Source organism: Corvus brachyrhynchos, unplaced genomic scaffold (genome assembly GCF_000691975.1).
Source record: "Corvus brachyrhynchos isolate BGI_N302 unplaced genomic scaffold, ASM69197v1 scaffold258, whole genome shotgun sequence".
NCBI classification, from domain to species: domain Eukaryota; kingdom Metazoa; phylum Chordata; class Aves; order Passeriformes; family Corvidae; genus Corvus; species Corvus brachyrhynchos.
This window is the reverse complement of record NW_008240122.1, coordinates 4569245-4586838: the sequence shown is the minus strand read 5'-3', so window position 1 is coordinate 4586838 and position 17594 is coordinate 4569245. Positions and strand designations below refer to the sequence as shown.

General features: G+C 38.1%; 1 protein-coding gene across 2 annotated transcripts in view; it reads right to left on the bottom strand.

Annotated features, from left to right (window-relative positions):
- Positions 1–17594, bottom strand: part of PRKCE (protein kinase C epsilon) — a 283601-nt gene that overhangs the window by 20830 nt on the left and 245177 nt on the right. For both annotated transcript variants that reach the window (XM_008641713.2, XM_017744864.1), the window contains exons 12-13: positions 6223–6361; positions 3730–3918 (exon numbers count right to left, since the gene is read on the bottom strand). In XM_008641713.2, the coding sequence (XP_008639935.1) occupies positions 3730–3918; positions 6223–6361 (328 nt within the window). The remainder of the gene's footprint in view (positions 1–3729; positions 3919–6222; positions 6362–17594) is intronic.

Genomic DNA, 17594 nt, shown 5'->3' with positions numbered 1-17594 from the left:
AAAACTTAGGAAAAATAATCACTGTAATGCATGCCCTTCCAGTTATTAGGTAAGTAGCTACTTAAGCCCTTAGGATGATTTTAGATAGCTAGATCAGCCATCTAGCTATCTAACAGAAGAATACCCTGTCTGTCATTTTAAAGGTATAACATAGATCAGCAAGGCAATTCTGTCTGTGGTTTCTGACATACACGCGCCGTTCTGAAGATGATCCTTCTCTTTGGTGTTGTGTTCAACTGCTCTGCAAGTTCTTCTGCAAGTGGACAAGTCCTATCTAAGCTACAGGCAATATTTCCTGTGGGCAGGAGAAACAAAGGTTTTGAAAGGATTACTGAGCTTTGGTAAGATCTCCTGAAAAACCACAAAATGCATTCCTACATTCCTCTGCTTTATTTCATCTCCAGGACTGGAGTGAGCAGGCCAGGAACCAGCAGCCACATGTATTGCAGAAACAGAACATGGAAATGACAGGATACACTTTCTGTACCATATAATCCAGGTATCAAAGAAGTAAAATATGATCCTAGTACCTGCCATGTTTTATCTGTGTTTTAAACTGGAGACAGGGAAAGTATCCGGACATGTAATTTTTTAAGAAGCCCAGGGCATGAAAATGTGACTAGACAGTCCAGTTTAGTGCTGTACTTCACAGACTTCATGAAGCTTTGAAATGGATGATGAGGGAGAATGTATTTTAAGAATGAATACTTAAACAAATTTATCATATGCATATATGATGAAATAATATCAAGTTTCTAAAGCAGACATTTAATTCCATTAATTTAATCCCTTTCTATTTCTGAAGCACAAGCTGACTTTTATTCCCTGTTTATCAACAGCATCAACACTGATGCAACTGTCAGGACAGATACAGCTGTTAAGTGTACTCTGCTGAAGAGATGGTTGCAAACAGAGCTGACATCCATAGCCATAAGCCTTTTTGTTTTTCCCTACTAAGGCAGGAACCTCCTCTTCTGAAAGGAGAAGCCTTTTAGTATCAGCATTCCTACTGACTTAAATGATAACAGGACAAAATGTTACTTGGGGCGTGAATCAAGGATCATTTGGCTCCCCAAATTTTGCTTCTTGAAATAAATCACACAGCTGAAAAACAGAGTTCTGCTTCTGCAGCCAGAGAGTGTCATCCCGGTACACAGGGAACACACACCATAGAGACAACATCTCTCCATTGCTTGTGAAGAAGCAGAGAGACAATTTCAATGAAGAATTGTTTTCCTCACCACACAGGAAAGAATTTAAATAGCAATTCCTGCCAATTCACAGAAACAGCACTACTAAGATCCGTGGATTTTCATGGGATAAGCAACGTGCTGCCTTGTAATACTGAGCTTTAAAATCATCCTCCTTAGTGTTTTGTTGGAAATAACAGGAAAACTGTTTTCTTCAGAAAATAAGACAACATTGTTACTTAACACAAGAGAATGTCTTCTTATTAAACTTTCTTTACATGCTGTTTGAAGGAGTGTAAAAATACACAGTTTCTGAAGAATAAAACCCATGTCTGAAAGCACAATGTGAGGAAATGAAGTGTTCCAAAGTTAATCCCTTGCTACCATTCAGCAGTAAAATACATAGACGCCTCTTTCTTTCCTCTGTTTTTCCTGTTCTTCACATGGACAAGTATCAGATGAAGAACACAAGTTTCAAACAGGTTTCACACCATGGATGCATAGGCAGCAGGTTGCTAAACGTAAGGAAATGTGTTTTATTTATGGTGTAAACTGCCACAGCTCCAATCAATTGTATCAATTTTTGCCTAAAAGGCTATGACTACAGCAAGATATAAATCACCATGCCTACTATCAAAATGTAGATCCAGGAAAATAGAAAAATGTAGTGAAAAGTTAGCTTTAAAAGAAATTAGAGGCATTAAGGCCCTTGCAGTTTCATTCAGAAAAATACACAGATTACACCTGCATTCTACATCTGCATTTGTGTGTGGTCAGTGAAGGATGTGCATAACATTAACAGTTATCCATCTCACTCCTTGCATTACCAATGAGATAACACAGTAAGGCTCTGATTGTTAAATCCTCTGTACTCCTCTATACCACAAATACCCTCTCCTAACAGTTACAGTGGCTCTTGTACTACACACTTAACCCAGAGAGTTATCTGTTACATCTTCCCTTCCACCAAATGCTTTCAGAATAATAGAAAGGTCAATTAATGTAGATTCACTCAAGTAGCCTCTGGATAGCAAAGGAACAGATCCTACAGACTGTGAAACCAAAACACTACAGAAAATCTCCTGGACTACAGTGAAATTCAGATGTAGGTATGAAAACTGACAACAGCCCTTCTTTTACAATACGCCAAAATAACCCCTGAACCCTGGATATAAGCCTGAATTCTGCAGCTCAAGTCCATACATTTTAATTGCTGAAGTAAAATAATCAAAGGGTCTGGAAAAAGAAATGGATGCATGAAAGTATCATGTGAGCTAACAAAAAGCAGTAAGAAAGCTATTTGGGAAGAAGGAAGAATAAGTATTAATAAATTTTTATCAGCAGTAAAAAATCCTGCATGTTCTCACTACAGTGAATGTAGCAAAAGGGATACTTCAGGAAACATTTCCGAGAGGTCAACTTTGACTTTTGCTTTGAATCACTGCTAGAGCATCTCTCTTGCTCACCCAGAAGGAGCCTGTAGACATTTTCATTAAAAGGTCAAGATGAGAATTTCTGCAGAATGTGTTATCTGTCCACTGGTGTTAAAATCACACGTTGTTTACGTTTTATATATCGTTTCAAAATAACCCTGTATGAAGACCTCTGCAGCATTTTACACTATCAGGTGCCCTCTTAATTGAAAGTCTCCCTTATTCCAGATGCTGAAAGAAAAATATGTGGAAAGGCAGAAATTTTCCAGTTTCAAAGAAGGTGGAAGAATGGGATAAATAAAAAACAAGTTATTTTTTTAAGCCAAAAATCCTCCTCAGCTTTTCAAACTATGGGGATTGGCATACTGCTTCTGTATTGTTTTGCTTTTAATTTTAGGATGATACTAGCACAGAAGAAAGAATTTATGTCAGTGTCATGGTAATGAATGACTTTATCAACCTGGCTTTAGAAAGATAGTCTAAAAACTGAGTTTGCCCAGTGGCACACATTGACTGATTTAAAAAATTGTGGCATTTGGTGACACAAGTTTCTGTAAATCCACTACTCATCTTGAAAAATCCCAATCAGAGCAGAAACAGTCACGCTAAAGTAAGACTGCTTATCACGTGAACTATAAAATAGAACATGCAGCTCTAAATAAAGGGCTTTCAATCCATCTTGATGACAGGGGAAGAAAGGCAAAGGGACAGGAAATTTTGTAAGCAGGTTAAATAAAAAACGTTGTTTCTTTCATTACATAGCACTTCTCCCACTCCAGTGACCATGCGGCATGTAAAGTGTCAAAGTGATAGCACAGCTCAAGCTGGTTGGGTTTTCCCTGAAACATGAATCTGCAGTACACAGATTTATACAGTGTACAACTGCGTGGAATACAAACATTCTGTTCCTTTCCCACAAGTGGTGTAATTTATCCCAGGCCCCATTATCCTAACAGTGGCACTCTGAACTGTGCTTGAACTCCCAGTGGTGACTGCTCTCAACAACTTTTAGCAAATTCAGTTTTAATCAAGGAAAAAAACCCAACAAACCAACCCCCCCAAAAACCCATGAGGAGGAGGAGGAAAGCAAATAGTGGAAGACTCACTGCTTTTAAAATGCTGACAGCTTCTTTACTGAGCCAGACTGGATACAACACATCATCATGAAGGATGGATTCAAAGAGGTCATCTTCATTGTCAGCTTCAAAGGGGGGTTGCCCAGCCATCATTTCGTACATGAGAACACCCAGAGCCCACCAGTCCACAGATGGACCGTATTCTAGCTCCTGGAGGATCTAGCATAGAAAAAGGATTGGATTGAAGAGACAAGTGAGACAACTCTGTTGGCTGCACATTTGCTGTTTCAACATGATATACCCCTTCTATGCCCCGGTGCCTAAGTAGGGCTGAATCCACGCTGATTTCAGTAACAGCAGGCAGGGTTTCTTACCCATGCAATTTGCACTAACACAGCTAAGTGTCAATGAGATGTTGTTCTCAGAAGTACTGACGGAGTTTATCAGTCCCCTGAGTAAACGACTATGCTTGTGAGCAAAAGAGCTGCATATCCTTCCAAGCTGTTTAAAGCAGGTCACACTATAGGGGGAAAAAAGATCACATATACAAAACAGACCCGTGGAAAATGTGAAGCATTTCCTTCTCTCTATCTTGAACAAAACAAACTGAACCAGCTTTTAATGCTGCACAGAGATCATCTGAGAGATTTATTCTTGTCCTTTAGGTAGGGCAGAAGGAAGCCGAAAGCATTTTTGTTCAAGTTCCTTTTACAGCATTAAACTGCTGTACAATACACTGCTGTAGAATTCACTTTAATTGCACTTGCTTTTAGAAAACCTGGCTACAACTTCTCAGGCGGCACAAGTTCAACCTTGTAGCAAATACCTTTAGTGGCAAGCAATAGGTTAGCACGATGGAGTTTTATAGTAGCACTTGGTGTTGCAGAACTACTGCTGTACCAGGAACAAGTTTAATTCTTGCCTGCTTTTCAAAAGAATGAAGCTTGCAGTTTGGCTGCGTTGGTTCAGCATGACAGAGAACCAGGGAAAGGAGAGTGGGTGCCTGGTTAAGGTGAAGCTGGCTGCCTTAAAGTGAGTCAGAATGGCAGCAAATCCACCACCTCCTTACACAACACTTAAATGTTGCAGCCAGAAGGCCCATGGTGAACTGTTTGTGCTTAGTACAGTAGTTGGGAATCAAGACCAATATATGAAAACAAATTCAGTCTTAACATAAAAACAGAAATGAGTTTAACATTTGGATACACAGGTCTGGATCCCAACAGCATTCTTCATTGAAAGAAAATTATATGTGTACTTTTCAAGGGTTCTGGGCACTCTTTGGAAAACAGATACTGCTAAAGAAAAGGAAATTGAAACATATCACCACGGTGCAAGAGAAATAGAAGCAGGAGATAAACTTCTGCAATTAAGATGATAAATTGGAAGCCTCAGTAAAAGTTCCCGGGTTCTTATAATTGCTTTATTTTCAGTAATAATTTTCAAAGAATTTGTCAAAGGACTCAGTATACTGAATCAGAAAAGAATTCATAAAAAGCAAAACCACTATACTGGTATTTATTTTCTTTCAATGTTGGAATACTTTTCAAACTCTGTAAGATATGCATTTATGTTACAATAGTTTAAGATGATTCACACCTTATCAGTTGTGCTACCAAAGTTGGACAGCCATGAACACTAACAATATGGAATTATGATTTATTGTCTCTAATGAATAATAAATAACATTTTTTCCGCACTGCAAATTTATGGTTGATGAAAGACAAACCAACAGCACTTCTCCATTAAACCAGCACACTAAATCTGCAAGTGGAAAGATGCACAGGTTATGAACTCAACTCAGCAGACAAAGTCTGCCTAGCAGAATAACTAATATTGAACTAACTGTTCAATATTGGTTCATTTTTAGGCATTTTGAAATGCATCTCATAATATTAAAATCCAGGATAAGTAAAAGCCACACTGCTCTCAGCTATTTCTTTTGTCCAATCAATGCCTCGAAATGTTATCAACTAATATGCAGCATCCATATCTAGTTTCCACCTTTCTGTGGAAGTCTATGAAGTAGCACAAGCATAGTATCTTTCACTCACAGATATTTTAAAGAAAGGGAAAAAAATTATATTCCCACAAAGACTGTAGACAAAATGACAGCAAACATATGGCTTCTTCTGTATGAATAAGTTCTTTTAAATCTCATTAAAAAATAAAAGCATTTTTATAACTACTACAGACTACTAAGATTGCAATACTCAGCTGCATCTAGCACCTTAAAAGCTGCTAAAAATCATCATAATGATGCTGAGTCAGAAATGAGCAAATGGAGAAGAATAATTTTAATTTCAGGAAAAAAATACTAGCAAACCACTCCTATCATCAAGGAATAGTGCTTGTGAGCAGTAGAATAACCGATTTCTGCAAGATTGCCTACACACAACTGCAGCAGAGTCTTAGTCTGCATCTTAATTGTTTTCATCTACACGTAAAGAGTGTCTAGAATTACACATGTAACAGTCTGATGAATGATTATATCTATACTCTTAGGGCAGGGCAGAAAAATACCTCTGGAGCTATATAGTCAGGTGTGCCACAAAACGTCGTGGTGGTCACTCCATTCAGAATCCCTTCTTTGCACATCCCAAAGTCAGCCAGTTTACAGTGGCCTTCTGCATCCAGAAGAATATTGTCCAGTTTCAGGTCCCTGAAATACAAAGGCCTCAAATTAAATCAACTCTCAAATTTTGATCATGTGCTCTTGAATTTCATAATAAACTATAGAATTTGACAAATAAATGGTTTCACAAACACCACTGAGAAACTGTCCCTCACATGTGTGCATGAAAAGTTGGTAGCAGTCACTAAATAGACCTGGTTAAAGGCAATAAAATAAAGAAGCAGGCAATTACAAGAGTTTTGTAAGACCAGGCTTTTACTCTCTTTAGCTGCAAGAAAGCACAGCTTTTATGTATTCAAGACAGCACAGAAATATTTGGGAAAGATCTCAGTTTCTTATTTGCTACAAATCTAGCACTCTGTCAATATGAAATAGGTCAATGAAGCTATTCACTATTTTTTGCGTTAGTACTAAGCAAGGAGTACCAATTTATCCATACTCTATCATATGGGTTCAATTAATAGCTACTTTCAAACTTGGATAATTTTGAATTTCATTCTTAATGTATATAGCAACTCAAAGTTTAGATTGCAATGAGAGGGATGAAAAGCAGCATTCCCATCTTTGGGAACACTATTTTCTGCAGCTTAAACCTTCTCAAAAAAAAAAAAATCACAGGAATATTCTGCATTCATTGTTAAAGAACATATCTTAGCAGCTGTTTCTGATCACTTGTTGTACAAATGTCTTTGTGTCAAAACCACACAATTGTCCGCTTATTAAATTGGGTCAGGTCACAAAACGGTTGAGAAAAGGATATCCACCTTTCCTGTCTTGCCCTCTGCATATTTTCTAAATATACCATTGATGGCTATAGCATGTTCCAACACAATAGGTGCTAGGTACCATTTAACTTACCTGCCACTTGTCTTAAACTTAATTACAAAAGGATCTGGAAAGTCAGTGCAAAAAAGAACTCTCACTTGCATGAACTTGCATGGGTTTTAATTTCCCAATTAAAACCTCTTCATCATGTAGAAATAATAACACAAACATAAAACAAAAGCAAAAAAATCCCACTTATATTGTGAGGAGCATTTTATTTTTATATTTCTGTCTAGGCTTTTAGGCACCTCTGATGTGTATGAAAGATATGTAGCATATTTAGATATAAAATAGATAAATATATAAAAATATATCTATATCGTATTGTATGTATGAATGCATAGAGAGGAGAGAATCAAAAGCAGAACACGTCTTTAGGTGACTTTGTTGACACTTTCTGATCAGAATTCTTTTTCGTAGAATAATTAGAGAAATTTCATTAGGTTGAATTGATTAAAAAAAAAGAGTGTGTGTGTAGGCAAGATCTGCCTCAGATAAGAGGAATAAAATCCCATGCCAGCCTCTGTAAATGAATTTCACTCCAAAAGCCTATGAAAAGACATGAGTTTTTTTTCAAAAATCCTTTATGCCAACAAATTTGACCTGAGTGAAGGATGAGAAGTCTTCACCTTACTCAGAGGATGTTTTCCACAGAAATGTCTCCCTATTAGATCCCAGACTTCACAACCACAGGCACCAAACATGGTGGAAGCATTCACCCACATTAATTGATTAAACAGCCCTTCCAAGGCTGCAGTATGTTAAGATTTTTTGTAGACATATTCAAGGCTACAGTATGCTGGGATTTCACCAGAAATGCTCTTTTCTGCCTCTCACCCCAATTTCAGTTGGTGGATTTTAGGTTTTTTTTTTTCCTTTGACACTTGTTAAACATTTTTTAACATGCTGGCCTATATATTCCTCAAGCAGGTACACAGGCCAACATAAAAATCAGGTATTTCTGGGACACAGTGGACTTGCTACTCATGTGTGCATAATCATTGCATGTCTGCAGTAAATCACATACTTGGAAGCACTGGAGAACTTACTGTGCATGTAGAGATAGATTGTGCTGTGTACACGTTACAAAGTGGTTTGTGCGTGTAAAAGAAGTCTGACTGGCACAACAAAGTCATATTTACCTCAGTAACAGTAAAACCACTGTCTCCTACACAAACTAGTTTATCAGATATGGTTTATGTAGCTGAAGTATACGCTGGCTGTATGTTTCTTGGAAGCAACATCCCCTACATCACACTTTGCTATCTCTGCATCAGCTACACTGCTCTTGCAGGTCCTCAGTGGTCACCCACGTAAGGCCCCTTGGAGCAGACTACATATTTTATAATTCCTTAAGGTCATTAATTTCAGCAGTTCCTAAACAATCCAAGATCCAGCTGGCTGCAACATAACCCTACATATAACCATTTAACCCCTCAAGTAACCACCTCTTCCTACCTCTGAAAAGTGATTTGCAAGAATTGTCCAACATAATGCCAGGGCAAACAGGTATCAACAGCTCTGTGTCCTCCCCACAAGAAGTCAAATAAACAAAATAAAGCTCCTTGTTTCAAAAATCATGTGCCTTCCCAAAACTGCTGCTTCAGCGAATTGCAAGTGTTACAATAAGAAGATCTGCTTTCAAACAGGATTATAGCAACATCAAATAGAATGTGATCATCAGGGTAAGGCTCTTGCAGATTGAAGAAGGAAACAAGATTGTAGCTGTAGCTTTTAACCTTCCACATACAGTGTTATCTTGGATGTTCCTTAGCTAAGGAAGAACACAAGCTATATTTCAAAAAGTCAAGATGTTCAGATAAAGAAATCAAAGTATAATTATTTTGATGTAATCTTGGAACCACTTTCAGCCACAGGACTGTTAGAAACAAGGTCATAATACATATAATTATTACAAGAACTCAAGAAATTTGAGAGACTTCTTACAATAATGGATCCACCTTTATTAACTGTTTTAAGTATTAAGTGTTTATGAGAAGCCACTTAGATTATATCTTAACTCTGATCCCAGGACTTCCCCCTGCAGGCAGGTGACACACTGGAGTTGTTAGGACCTACAATCATTTAACTTTCATTTAATGCCATCCATATGGTAGCCATGGACTTGAATGGAGACACAGCCAATACTCCAGGAAACTCCTAAACTAAGAGAAACCTCAACAGCAATAAAGCACTAACAGTGAGGCACCATATAATGGATAAGGACAAGATACTCACCATTCTCTTTATTTCCTTAAGGGCTTGTATAAGACTCAGAAATTAGCAATAAAAATGTAACTTGACAGTGGGAAAACAGAATAAACATACTGAGCCAAGAGAAAACCAGGAAGAGTCTAATTATTAAATTCAGACTACCTGTAAAGACTGACAATGAAATTTTAAGCCTATCTGTAAAACCAGAAGTCAATTTAACTTTTTTACCATTTACCAAACTATAATCTTGCTTGACAGAACAAAAACATCTGGGACCCCTTCATCAAGCCAAAAGAGTGCAGTGAAGCCTATAAGCCTCTTCAAAACTCTGTTGAAGGCACTGAGGACATCAGCTTAATTACTCACGCAATAATGAAATGTAATACCAGTAGATTTGTGTTATCACAAAGTGCACCAGAGTTTCAAAAGAAATTTGGAAGAGGCTAAGACAACAGCAGTATGACTCCCATCAAAGTACATATGGGAGGTTAAAAGGTAAGCTGGGAGTCTGCCAAAGTGCCAAATTCATAGCTAGCCCAAAAGATCACACGGTCCATAAAAGTGCTTGCACTGAAAATCATTGTCAATTTACAGTTGCCAGACTAAAAAAAAAAAAACATAAAAAACCTCTGAAAACCAAGAAACCTCACCAAATCCCTCTAATTCTGCAACTTTGGAAAAAGAAATCTTACTTAACTAAATAAATATGAGGGTAGGAATAGATAATGTGCTACTTAACACCTCACAGGAAATAAAAACCCAACAACCAAAACATACAGAGAAAAGGAAACAAATGAGAAAGTAAGATAAAAAGAGCTGTCAGGGAAGCTTGTCTTTCCAGAGCAGTAGCCTCACTGAAAAAAATTAAAACTTTAACTTTTAGACCCGTATTTCCCCAGGACTGTTCTAAGACACAGCCAGCTCTCATACTCCTCCAAAAGTAAAGTACACAGCCATATCTGGAATGTAAAATAATTGTCTGTACGGATTGTTCCATTCTGATCCATTCTGTCTTTTATTTGTTCCCTGGATTTAGTGCCGGTTGTCTATCTCTGAATCAGAACCTACCAAATAATACAGTGTCAGATAGCTCAATGACAAAGGTCTATTAAATTCTTCTTTTTCTCATTTTGCATTCTCTTTGTAGCAACTAAGAAAGTCATCTGTGTCTGACAACATGAGTTCCTACAACCTGAGTAATTAATTACGTGCAACTGCAAACAACCTAACCAGTTAAGCCAGGAGAATGCTCAGACTGCTTGAATGCAGCAATGCTACATTAAGCTGTTTCTCTCCTTTGTTTTTTTGCCAAGATGACTTGAGCAGTCATTGAATGAAATGCTGTGGGGTTTTTTTTTTCCTTTTCTTTCTTTCATTTTTTTTTTCTCTCACTGAAGGCTTTATACAGAAATTTAAGCCTCGGTCTCTACTTCTGCATACCTGCCAGCATCACAATCACCTCAGAAGCTGGAATGATTGGCAGGATCTCAAGAAAGAATCAGGATTATGAGTTGGGTTTGTGCAAGTTGGAACAGAAGAGCTGGCTGACTACAGGTAACCTGTGAGAAAACTTCCGTAACGCTCATTCCTTGCTCCACACACGAGTGCCATGAGACACTGAGTGCCTGGCTTCCTCCAAAGGCTCAGTGGGCAAGTATTTCACAGGACTGGGTTCTTAAAGTCTGAATCCCACCAGCAGCCAGAGAGATAAGCATCTTGTGTGAGGGGCACTGTGTGTCACAAGTATCATTTAGATAACACACAATTTTCTTGTTGAAAGTAAGGCAGTTAAACAATCAAGATGGGTTTGGACCAGTAAAATCAGAAAGTCTGCCAAACATTACTAACAGTAGCCTTTCAACACAGTAAACAGCAGTGACTAAATAAATACATATTTGAAGGACAAGATCAAGCAGCTGAGAAACATGATCACAAGCTGGCAAGCAACCACTTACAGTGGTCACTTTACCACTTCTACTCTGACTGTTGATTGAGCAACATTTCACAGAATGAAGCATAATAATAATTACCTAGAAATAACAACATTGGAAGGAATAACATTTATTTATAGGATAAAAGTTAAATGAAGGATTGTACCTCACTAAACATCTACAGAATATCAACATTCAGAAATATTTGAAAGCAACACACAAGTCTAAAGTATGGAACTACTGCACAAGCACTTTTTTGGTGACTTTCAACTGCAATAAACCCTTTCAATAGGTTATTTGAAATCACTGCCATTGTTCCCCTGCATGGGAAAATCACATCCTCTCTGCAGGTTTTAAATAGACAAGCTGTTCCCACAAGAAACCACAGAGGTAAAAGGGAAACTTCCTCCAACAACATGGAAAACCATAAGAATCATTCTCTAGTTACTAGTGTTACTGAAATTCATAACTGAAGACAATATGATCATCATATCAATTAGAAATTTCAACAAGATGATTTTTTTTGTCTGTTTAATTAAGCTAAGACTTCTACATCCCTAGAATTACTTTCTCAGTTACTGAGTGGTATCCAAATTGCTTTTGAGACAAAGATGCTCACCTATAACATCAGGTCTCTCACATACCCAGCACAAATTTACTCTTTGGTGTCCTCAAAATGCTGATAACTAATGTATTAGGTTACAAGTCTAAGCAAATGCAATTATATATGGAACTAGTCAGAAAACAAACAGGAAGGTCAACAATTTTAAAGTTCTGATGTTAGCTTCTTTAGTGTTTAGATCTCACCAACTTAATCCCAGTATCCATACATAAATAGAACAGGACATATATTAGGGGACTGTACTTCAAGAGAGGATTCTTTTGTTGCTCTATGTATTTTAGTCACAACTCATCAGCAACGCTGTTTTTCCGCCCTGCAACAGATCAGAGATAAATGGGAAAATTCAAACCATACCTACTAAGAAAACATAAATTAATAATAATAATAATAATTTTTTCCCCATTTGGAAACCTCTATGGGAAAGAAGGAGCCTGTACTCTCTGAGGTTACTGAGCTTAAACAGGCAATAATTGCAGTGTCATTGGGTATCAGGTTCTACCAGTGACCTCCCTTATCTATGTAGTAAAAAATAGGACACACACTGGACTGCTCATGCTTGTGAGTGAATTCATGACAGTAGAGCAGTTTGTGTTAGCAGGGAGGAAGCAGAGAGATACCCGAGTGAGACTAACAGTGAGAAAAAGATGGTTCTGCTGCTTTTGTTGTTGTAGGGTATCCCAGTTTTGCCTGTGATTATCTGAAAGTCTTGGAATTTCTCTGCTTTGTTTTTATGTTGATCCATTAAGTAATTACTGAATTTATGATACACATTTTTTGTCACTGTTACATTACTTTATATCATCAAAGAATAAAGAGAATATAAACACAAACACTGTAGTAGAGTTGTACTCAGTAGTATGCAGAAAAATCTGCTGTGGAGACTTGAAAACTGCCACTTTCCAGTGTCAAGTTTGGAATAAAGTGAATCCACCTTATTCTGATGTGCATCAGTGTGTAATTGCTAATGGCAGATGAATTACTATCACAGACTTGGTTTCAAATAAAGCCAGAGAGATGCTATAAATTCATTTTCATCGAAGAAAACAGTAATAGTTCAGATAGCAGGCTAGCCATAAATGGGAAATGTTGACTTTTAATGTGACCATAGTGACACTCTCTTGTCAGGCACGCTTACTTTAAAAAACACACACATTTACTTTCCTTACATAACACAACAACCACCACCCTGCCATTTGCACAAACAATTTGTGGACTAAGGGGTGGCAGAGATGGGTGGGGGGACGTAGCAAAAGGCAGCTTGCTATCTACCCACCAAAGACATCAGAGGGAGACAAACAGATGATCACTGTCTATGGCTCTGTAAGTCCTCGTTTTTACAAGGCAAAAGTGAGGCTTGCAGATGTATAACAGCACCTCTCCAGCAGTGCCTACCATGGAGAAACCTTGCAGGTCAGCAAGGTCCCAAAATGGAGAAGAAGGCTGTAAGTTAGGACTTACACGGTCCTGTTTACTGATGTCTTAATGACATATTAAACAAAGGTTTAATATTAATTTCCAGCAGCTTAAGGAAACCAATGACTTTTATAATAGCAGAAAAACATTTTCTTTAAAATTATTTCTTTATATGGCTTTCTACTGGCTTTGACTATTACTTTATTACAATTGTCGGTAGCAGCTTAGGACGTTCCTGTGCCTGATCTGCTTATCTTATTATGCTGGGTTTCCTTTAAATAATGCGCAGGCAAATAAATATATTGTACTTAAGAGCTTTCCTTTGTATGACTTTTCCTTTCTTATTATTTTCACATTTTTATTTGTGAACCGAAGTGAAATATGTACAAGTTCAAATATGCATTATGTAAAACATTCTCTAAAGTTGGCTAAGCACATAAGGGAGTGGTCTCTATTTCTCTATCAAGAGAAGGTTGCCTTATGCATTCACATCATGTTACTTTATAAACCTCATCCTTCATGACTCCCACACCTGGGAATGCAACAATTTTTCCATGGGTCTGAGACAGGAATGTGATATAGCACTACAATGCTGCCTCTTGACTTAGCTTACTGCCAAAGACTTGATTTAGACAAGCTTTTTGTAGGATCCCAGTGGCAACTCTCCCTTCCCATGGCCCACAGGCCTGGAATTTTTGTACTGAATAAGAACTGCCACGAATGGACCTGGCTTCATATTAAGCCTGTTGAATAGGACAAACGACGTTCCTCAGAAACTTGCAGCTAAAGTAGATAGCAAATGATTTTTCGCATTTTGTAAGGTTTCTTGAGATTTTACAAACCATTTGTATTTCTCTCTGGGTGAAAATACAAACTGTTCAGAGCTTTTTGTGAAAGTAAGGTAAACAGCCCCCAGCGTGGTGCTCCAGCCAGGGACTGGCTCTGCATGGGGCTGAGCTGCCTGCAGGTCCTGGTCCCCCATGCCCTTGCTGAGTGTCCCGACATTAAGGTTACTGCAGTTCCCTCAGGGATTTTCTTCCTTCTTTCTCACTCTCTCTACCTTGGTTAAAACCACCATTTTCTTACTTTTTCCTTGAAAACTGTAGCTGAAATATTCTTAACTGTCTCTGCATACTCAGGGTGGGAACAATGGCATGAAATCTGTCCTACTGCTAATGGTATTTACTGTTTCAGCCTCCACTACAAAGCTCATGTGTTAAGTCATTGCTAAATATGTAATGTGATAGACCTTGTCCTCACTGACACCTTGGTGATCTCACTGAAGACAAGAGAAGTCCCCAGGCTTAGCCAAGGACTGACTCAAACTGTGGTATGCTACACTGTGAGGTTCAGTGCTCTTATTTTTGTATTTCAAATAACATAAAAATAAGACTGTGTATTATAACAATAGGTTAGGTGGAGTGCAAACTAAAAGTGCCGACTATGTATGTCCATAATCCTTTTAAAGAAAATGATACTTAATCATTATTTGATAAAACCACTTGATGAAAGACAGTGAAAGGATGGAGCAAAGCTAGAAAAGCTTGTCAGATCTAGTTTTGAAAACTCAATTCTGAAAAAACATTACCAGAAGCTTAGAAAGCAAATTTGTCAGTAGACAGCCTAAAGAAGTTCGGATCTGCTCAAAAGTTTTTCTTCGGAAACCAAAAGCAATGCTGTTTTTCTTTCTTTTCTTTTTCTCAGTGACCTCAGTACGTAGGATGACAAAATCATTATCATTGAACAACAATGGAATACAAATCATGCAAGCAGAAAGAAAAGAGCACTTGCATTTCAGGCATACAGTTTCTGCGTCTAACCAAGAAGACTGAAATATTTCCTTCTCCTTCCAGCTTTCAAGTGAAGCTTTTGTACACAGAGTAGATAAACATAGAGCCAACAAATGCATGCCTATTTATTTAGCACCTTGCATTTCTGTAGCATTTCTCACTGAGCTATCTCAGCAACGAATCCTTGTAATAACCCACAACAAGAATCTTTTATCTAATACAGATACCAGGAAAAACGGAATTAAAAGATACATTGTAATCAACCCCAATTGCATCAATTTTCAAAATTTACCTTAAACATGGATTTAACTAGAGCTCTGAAACATTTTGTTCTGGTTTTAATTTTGTATTCTGTATTTTCCAGGATTCTGACCAGATTTATGCCACCAGTCATCAGAGGTTAATTGAGGTACCGTGGTTTGCCCCAGGCTCCCTCTATGGCCATCTCCACAGATATCTTCAAGCAGATGACACACAGAACATGTGGGCTGCACAGCTCCCTAAAGTAGTCTGTCCTTCTCCACTGACTGTAAATGTACTCCAGGAGAAGCAGAATCCTGACTTGGAAGCTTCAGTTGTGTTCCTAAAGTTAGGTGAGATGAATCTGAGCCTTTGTGTACATTCAGTATAAGCTGCTTCCTGGCTTCCTTTATTCCAGCTAGAGATTTCATCCAAATCAGTTGTAAAACTTCCATTTTTTGTAGCTGAAAGTCAAACAAAGGCAGATTTCTAAAAAAGACTTGCATTTATCTGACTTCTTAGTCATGGTGGAATTGCCACACACACTATTTGCTACGCTTTTAAGTTATTTCCTCTAATAATTCTTTATTTTTCTCACTTAGGTCACATGGAACTCTCCAGTGCAAAAACTCCCTATATGCACATCCATCAAAAAGCCAGACATCTAACTGCTCTGCTTTGACACACCAAATAAAGGGCTCCAAAGCATTATTATTCTACATTGTTTCAGGCACACAGAGAGAGTATTCTGAAAAAAACCCTAACAAACCAGAAGAAAAGCTGCTACTGTAATCAGACATGATTGAAGGCATTTCCTGTATTTTGCTATCAAACCGGTTGTTTTTTCCATTACATACTAAGTGAACTTTAGTAAGGTCAAAACACCAGAGAAAAACAGGATCAGAATATCTTTAATCAACTAAAGTTGAGTATTTTAGTCTCTCTCTTTCAGCTGTTTAGCCCTGGATCTTATCCGACATCTCCAAATTTCTTCCTTAAATCACAGATACATAAACCAGGACAGTCTGAATTTATGATTTAGCCAGTTGTTTTCAATGGCATTTAACTTGTTAGCCTTACACTTCCCCTAGCCCAAAGGTTAATCAACCTCATGCTGTGTAACAAGACCAGTATTATTTTAATATGATGTAAGTCCAACAGGGGAGATGGGTTTTCATTCCCAATCACAATGCTGAGCAAAAAAACTTCCCTTGCAGGAAACCTATCGTTTCCACCACGGTGACTACTAAGATCAAGTGTAAGTTCTGAAATTACTTTTAGATGAAAGTCAAAGCTGCGATAGCATAGGTGAATTTGATCCAATCTTGTATACTGTTATTCCACTGTCACACTAAATGAAGTTTATTTTAAAGTATATAGCCCCCTGTCCTGTGCTCTGACCCTATTATTTTTGAAGAGAAGAAGTCTTTATCTTCCATGAATGCCAGATGACACTTTCCTTGTTAATGTAATACAAATGTCAACACCTGCCTCGGAAATGAGCAGCACCAAGCATATTGTTGACTGATTGAAGAAGGGAAAACCAGGCTGTGCTAAACCCAGCAATTCTACACAGAAAGCTTCTGATGCTTCCAGACACATGGAACTAGTAAGGAAAGAGACTTCAGTATGGGTGGTAGATTGCAACAAGAGCCTAGACCTTTCTCCCAGGGAAAAGGTGACTGTCAAAGATGAGCACAGGCTCATCTTTCACCTAAAAGATGACCAAAGGACTGAGAATCCTGCCATGTGATGAAAGGCTGAGAGAGCTGGGCTGTTCAGCCTTCAGAAGAAAAGGCTCAGGGGAGACCTTATCACCATGTTTCAGCATTTAAAAGGAATGAAGAAGTTAGATACTTTTTACACGAAATCACAAGGAAAAGACCATCTATTATTCCTGGAGAGATTCCGATTAGATGCAAGAGGAAAGTTTTTCACAGTGGGAAAAATCAGCCATTGAAATAATCTCCCCACGGAAGCGGCGGATCCCCCAACACTGGACACTCTTAAGATTGAGCTGGACAAGGTGCTGAGCCATCTTGTCTAGACTGTGCTTTTAGCAAGAAAGCTTGTATCAGATGATCCTTGAGGTCCCCTTCCCACCTGATACGCTATCATTCTATGATTCCCAGCAGCTACGAAGAAAACTTGTGTTTTGGTCCAGTTCGTTACCTAAACGAGGAGACCAGGCTGCCTGAACACTGCAATAAGACTAAGAGCAACCT